Source organism: Hemicordylus capensis, chromosome 1 (assembly GCF_027244095.1).
Source record: "Hemicordylus capensis ecotype Gifberg chromosome 1, rHemCap1.1.pri, whole genome shotgun sequence".
NCBI lineage: Eukaryota > Metazoa > Chordata > Lepidosauria > Squamata > Cordylidae > Hemicordylus > Hemicordylus capensis.
In genome coordinates, this window is record NC_069657.1 from 152,517,713 (window position 1) to 152,524,806 (window position 7,094).

Genomic DNA, 7,094 nt, shown 5'->3' on the forward strand with positions numbered 1-7,094 from the left:
TCTTTCTATTCTGTTTCCTGTGTAATGAAATGTGTATCAGTGTAAGAATGCCTCTTATCACATGGATTGGCTGCCTTTATCTTCCTGATCACAGCAAATGCCAGGCTTGTTAGGTAACAAGACAGAGCCAGCGTATATTGTGCGCTTAGCTCAGTTTGTGTTAGATGGAAAATTGTATCTGTACAACTCCAAGTTGTTTTAATGGAAGAAGTCACACCCTTTCAAAAGCCACTGCCAGACTTCAGAATGACAAGGGGTTTTGTTCCAAATCATAGTTATGCCCTAGCATGCACTTAAGGAAGCCAGAATATGCAGTGACTTATTTAGGTGGTTTCATGCTTCCGTTTTTCAAAGTGGTTGGATGTTCTGGCTATAGTATGAGTTTCTTTGTGTAGGGGGGTAGTGGGGGAAGAATTCTAGAAGCTTGTAATGGCTATGTAATAAAATTTTACAATTGTACAGGTTGAGCATTCATTACAGCCGTGTATAGTTTCTAGCGTAACAGCAACAATAGGGCCAAAACCCCTAAAATAAATCACATCTGCCAAGAAAAAGTGTAATCTGGGATCATGCATTTTGACAGTGCAATACATAAATCATTAAGTTCATACACAAGATTTACTGCTTGCAACCAAAAAACCCCACAGCCCTGTCTTGCGTTGGTATACAAATTGCTGGGTAAAGGTTATGTAAAGTTATACATATTCCTCACAATGTAAAAGCAAATAAGGGTGCTGACCAAACCCCTTTGGATCCTCCTCAGCATCTTCACTAGATGTTCCTGCCACTGGGTCAAGATTATGCTGTGCTCCAATACTTATGCAGAAAGTTCACACACCTAAAGCAAAATCAATTATGCCCTAAATAAAATTGAATTTGTAGAGCTGCAGCTCCCACATGAGGCCATTTGCAGAACTGAAGCACCACATCAGAGGAAATGCCTTTGTATGTTTCCATATAAGTGTGTCTAAAACATACTGCAAAGCTGGTTTTAAAAAATACCCTACTAGCTAATTAATGAGGTATCAGCCCTTTAGAGTCAAATATATTAGGCAGGGGGGTACACCCAAATGCATTGTATGCCAAAGACTATCAAGGACTTGCTTTTGGCCCAGAGTCACAAGTGAACTCTATGGCCAACTAGAGATTTGAATCTGACTCTGCCCACAGTGCTGCAACAAAGACTGGTCGGATTCAAGGAGAGCTGATGTGTGTGCACTTACTTGGCATGTGCCTCCTTTGAGTTTGGAAAAGGTTCTGTTTAGCTCAGCTGTGTGCAGATAACCTACATGTGATGCTCATGGGTGTTCAGAGACAACAGAGAATCCATCTCATTAACCCACACAGATTGGGAGAAGGCACAAATCAAAACTAAGGTAAAACTATCACCTTGCAGCAGTACAGTTTCTACTCCACTGCTATTAGCAACTGCTTACCTCAAGTGAAGTAATAAATAAAAGTAGCAAGTTTCCAGAAGTTGAACTTTGTAACAATCCAACATCTTGATTTCACATTTTAAGTTTGTTGTTCATACTTTGGGGTGGGGATTACTACTACTAAAATCCATTTGGTAAATGCATTCTACTGTATTTTAGTTTGAACTGAACAGATATACAGGTAAGCAAAATACAATTTACTGTATAATATCTGGTTAACATGCTAGGAAAATGTTACTCCAAGGAATCACAAAAGCCACCTTGCTTTGGACACTTTAGGTAACTAATGCAGAGCCAATTATCATAACGAAGTACAGCACTATGGAATTGCTTTTATACAAAAATGAAACAGGGTCCAGCTTTCACATCCACCTTTAATAGACAAAATGACATATCGTGACACTGCAGGAGGAAGATAAACAGCACACTGAAACAAAAAGATGTTTCTACTGGTCTTTTAACTCTTTCAGTCTTCTGATGGCAGATTTCACTGTCACTGCAGAAGTGGTACTGGAAGAAATAAAAATATCACTGGTATTTGAGACAAACAACTAGCACCATACTTTTCAACTAATTTTTAGTATGAACCACCAAGTTGTCTTATTTCAATTGACACTCACTTTTAAGAAGTTTTTACTAGAAAACTCCAAGTGAAACCTGCAATTGAATGCCAATTCCCAAGCTCTAGATGCATTGCTTGAAGGGATTTGGGGGTGGTGGGGAGACGAATTGATAAAGGAGACAAGAAAACAAATAATTTCTACCTCCACCTTCTCAAGACCGTGAGCAGACTGATTTTAAAGTGTTTCTTTAAATCTACAAAGGGAACTTGTGCAGAAGACCTACAATAAAGCATCTCAAGACTCCAAAACATACCAAAATCCAAATGCACAACTCAGTTGAACTTTAAATCACAGCAAAATTCCACCCAGCATCAGAAGAACCTCTTAACCACAGACTGAAAAAAATCAACTCCTCCACCCCACCACACACATTCAAAATGACCCTGCATTGCTAAGTTTCCTTACTTGTATGTCCAGGCACCACCAGCCACTGTTTTCATACAGGAGCCACAATGCCAGATACCCACTGCTTTTCTCTTCATTTTGGTCTGCAAGAAAAGTTTATTACTAATTCACACCAGGAAACATTCCACTATAGCACTTCAATGTATATCTCAGGCTTTTCCAGCCTTTTAATATATAATACACTTAGTTAAGTGATTACTTAATCTGATATATGATCAGCATTACAGACACAAAGAAACCCCAGTTTCTGGTGTAAGCAGATGTCCAAGCCTGCCTTGTCCAGTAAGCTGTATTTGGTCACACCAATCACTTAATGCAGATTTATGCCTTAGACAAAGAAGAGCCAGCTATGGTAGTAGAAGGAAAGCCTATTAGAGCAGGGGTTGAATGCCCACCACCTCAGTAGTAGTATTACATTTACAGAAAGCCAGTCCTAGAAGAATGCCATTTCCCAAAACTTCTCTATCATCCTTTAGGAACAAGATGGCCACAATAACCTTTAGCTTTCAGAATCTTAAATGTATACAATGCAGCACAGCGTTAACACCTACAAGAAAGCAGTAGAAATTGTCCTGTAACTAACGTCTAGGAAAAGCAAATACCGGTAGATTTATCTTCAATTAAAATGGCTACCAAAAAAATGTATTGTGTTCCATTCCGTTAGCACAAAAACTTAACTTTCTATGGAACTAACCAAGGGAAGTTTGATGATAAACTGATAGCAATGGGGCCTTGCTAAATATATAAAGGGGAGAGAGAGAGTGAGAGAATGATTTCTGCCTTCCCTCTGCAAGCCACATGCCCACCAAAAATATGTCCAAGAGTCTCAACACCCTCAGGGACATATTTTCAATGGGCACAGGGTCTGCAGAGGGAAAGGAGGAGGAAATGGGCAAAAATTGTCCCTCTCCTCTGTGCACAAGCAGAGGCACTCCACTCATGCCCACTTTACTATGAATGCTACCCATAATCTGGTATGAGCCAATTAAAAAATCATCCCCATTCTGTATTTACGTAAGTTAACCGAGGGAAGTTTGATGACAAATTAAATTGGCAGCAATGGTCTTCTGGGGTCACTTTTGCTAAAAATATCTGACAAACCTGTTAGCATTGCATCAATTAAAAAATCATCTCTATTTGGCACATAGCTGGCATTTTTGCTCACATTATACCACACTCACAATATTCTGCCTCTGAACCCATAAAGGCATACTTCAGAACACTACATGAAGCATGAGGCTTCACATGTCCTGTACCGTCATACAAACAGCACAACTGCAACCATCTCAGCACAAAACCATCGGGGACTTAAACCACAACTTCAGAGAGCATGATGGAACTCATGCTCTTCAGCAAGCGACAGTCCCTGCTTATTCACAACATGGATACACAGCAGAGCTGCAGGGGGGGAAGCGGGCTCTCACCTTGCCGCAGAAGGAACAAGTATACTTAGCATGCTGGCTAATTTCAATCTTCTTCACCATCTTCCTAAGTGAAGCTCCGTATCGGGTACCATATTTACCCACAATTCCAACCTTCTTGGTGCGCTTGGCCTGTTACAAAGAAATGAAAAAAGCCTGTTAATTCTTCTAAAAGTGTGAACTCATCACCAACTAACCTATGCCCAATTTGAACAACAACAGTTAAGAAGCTTAACACACATTTCAATCTGGAAAAAAGAAGATTTAACAGCCAAACTGTATACATATTTATTTACACAGATGCCCCATACTCTCAAGTATACATAGGCTTCTAGGTTTAAGCCAGCAGTTTTGCTCTGCTATCGTACAACCTGCCCCCCACCCCAGGCAAACACTTAATGGACTTTTAGGAGTTAGCAAAAGGAGGAAATCCATCAGAACCAAGTTGTCTGAAGGAGATGAATGCATGCGGAGCTCTTCCGCAATCAGTTTCAAGCAGCTACCTTTTTGCCTCACTCAAAGCAAAACGACTATGGAATCCATTGTTCACAATTCAGACCACCTTATCCAATTCCAAGTGGGGAGGAAGTTCTTCAAATCAACTTTCAGTTTATTAAATTGGGGTCCTGAAGGTGGTCTGTGTGCACATAATACAGTCATCTTTCTAAAGCTTAAGTAGGTCTAGGTCTAGCCGGCAGTCTCCTTCAACTGGCTTTTTCCTCTTTTGCGATTCCCTTTTGATGTCTTGATTTTTTAAAAAATTATTTTTATTATTTTTATTATTAAAGCTTTCCTGCTCCTAGGTTAATTCTCATCCTCTCTTCCCCCTCTCTCCCAGCTTGTTTCCCCTTTCACATCAGTTCTCCTCTCCTTTTGTCCCATGATTGTTAGATTGTCAGCTTGCAGGCAGGAACTTGTGGTTTGTTATTTGTTTTTTTTAAAAAGTTCTATATAGTGCCTATAAACAGTATGTGATGATGAAGATGGTCGGTCAGTGTCTGCCTGGATAGATGGGAAATCACCTAGAAACCCTATGCCACTTTGAGTTTCATCATGGAAAAAGGCCAGGACATAGGTGTAACTAACTTTTGATCTTTCAATTTATCACGGCTATATCCCATCGCATCCTCACAACCAGCCTGTGAAGAACGTCAGGCTGACAAATAATGTTGTGCCAGGTTGCAGGTCTCCCCTGCTCCTACAAAAGCTATCCAGCGCACTAGAACTGGCGCTTCCACACATCCCTTTTTAGAAGAAAATCATTCTGGAAAGAAAATCCCTTAGCAATTCTGTACACAGGAGTCAGGCGAAGTCCAGCATGCCCTACATGCAGCCACAGGGCCTCCCTCTTCCTAAAAGTCTCAATAGGATGAGAGGAAATCCCACAAATTAGCATTGTTTTGATGAACCAAATGTTATTAAAGTATAATTTTCAAAATTTTCTCTCTGTTCATAGGGTTCACTAGCCTGTGATCTGTATCTTAGGATTACTTGCAATAAAAACAGAAGCCATACATATCATAATCATTAGTTCTCAGTTCATGTTTGAATGGCAGTTCTATCTGAAGCATTCTTGGTAGGCATTTACCACAATATTTCTCATTCAGATAGTGTTACCTAAGGGAAATTATCTTGGAAGCTTTTAATAGTTTGTAAGATTTTATACTGTTTCTCTATAACTAGAACAGCAACTTTGGACTAGAGAGACTCAGGCTCAAATATCTCCTCAGCCATAAAGCTGAGTGGGTGACTTTGGAGAGTCACTATCGCTTGGCCTAGCCTACCTAACAAGGGTGTTGGAAGGAGAAAATGAGAGAGATTACCTCATATGCCATCTCATGAGCAGGATACAAATGTAGCCAACATACAAACAATTAAGGAGTACAATCCTGTGCCTATTCACTTGAGTAAATCCCAGGGTATTCAACTGGCCATATTCCCATGTAGCTGTACAGAGGCATGTAGCATTAAACATGGTTGGGTCTTAAAGGGAAAGCGGGGGGTGGGTGGGGGCTGTACACTTAAGAATTGTTGCAAGTCTTCAACCAGTTGTTATAAGGTTATTTTGCTGAAGGTGCAACAAAATACAGTTAAATTGGTATTTCCTAGAGCAGGAATAAGCAACGTGCAACTCTCCAGATGTTGAACAACAACTCCCATCATCCCCAACCACAATTTACTACAGCGGATGATGGGAGTGGTAGTTCAACATCTGGAGAGGCACACTTCGCTTATCCCTGTACTGAGGATTGGTAGGCAGAGGCTCCGTATTTTTATGAAGGTTCCTACAATTCAGCCCACCTCTCACAAAAAAGAGATATGTTTTTAAAATCATCCTTCCTACCCCTCAATTAGACAACAAAAAGAACTGCAACTTGATGTTAATCGAAGAGAAGGCGGGAAACAGATGCAGGTACAAGTCAGGCGACGCAGAGGAAAAATGGAGACAAGTTAACCATGAATCGCTTTCCAAGCCGGTTCTATCCAAGCCCAGGCCCACTGCAGAGACTCAAAGGGGCCCAGGCGCCAGCTACCACTACCTAGGCACCCAACTCCAAATACTCCCAATATCCCGCTCTCCAAATAATCCAGGCCCCGCACTTCTAATCCCGAGAAACGCCTGAACGGATGAGGCGATGGCCAAGCAGGATGACAGAAGATAGACCCGATAGTATTAGCGAAAAGAGCTCCACTCACCATCTTGCTACCACCGTAGGCCGCAGAGAAAGAAAAGGAAGCACTCACTGCGCACGCGCACACTCAGCCCCTTCGCAGCCGGGACAGGAAACGGAAATAACCATAGAGACGTCGACGGAGTTCGTGTGGGATGGTCTCAGGAGGTGCTATGACTCTATGACTGGTGTGCGTAGCGCTGCAATTATTTTCCTTTTAATTGCCACCATTACAGCCATTAGCAGCCGCGCCCTTAGCTCCCGCTACAAGGACAATACCCCACTCCACCGGTGACCGGACTTCAAATATTTCAGCCTTTGATACCAAACCTCCAGGAGAGATTCTCCACGTTGTTAATGCCTGACGTTTTCCCTTCTTTTAAGCTGGCATACTGAGCCCAGATCCACAAAAAATACAGTGTGTTAAGTGAGGTTAGAATAAACATTGCTGATGGCCGTGAATGTCCAGGAGCCTAGCCATAAAGTATGTTGATTTAAAATATTTCCTATCCACCCTGCAGGATCCGATTCCACACA

At 41.4% G+C, this 7,094-nt stretch overlaps 1 protein-coding gene across 1 annotated transcript; it reads right to left on the bottom strand.

Annotated features, from left to right (window-relative positions):
• Positions 1 to 1,790: 1,790 nt before the first annotated feature.
• Positions 1,791 to 6,737, bottom strand: RPL37A (ribosomal protein L37a). The gene is made up of 4 exons (XM_053261457.1): positions 6,583 to 6,737; positions 3,889 to 4,017; positions 2,465 to 2,547; positions 1,791 to 1,946 (listed from the first exon to the last, which is right to left on the bottom strand). Exons 1-4 carry the CDS (start codon positions 6,583 to 6,585, stop codon positions 1,883 to 1,885), a joined length of 279 nt encoding a protein of 92 aa, XP_053117432.1. The 5' UTR covers positions 6,586 to 6,737; the 3' UTR covers positions 1,791 to 1,882.
• Positions 6,738 to 7,094: the final 357 nt, after the last annotated feature.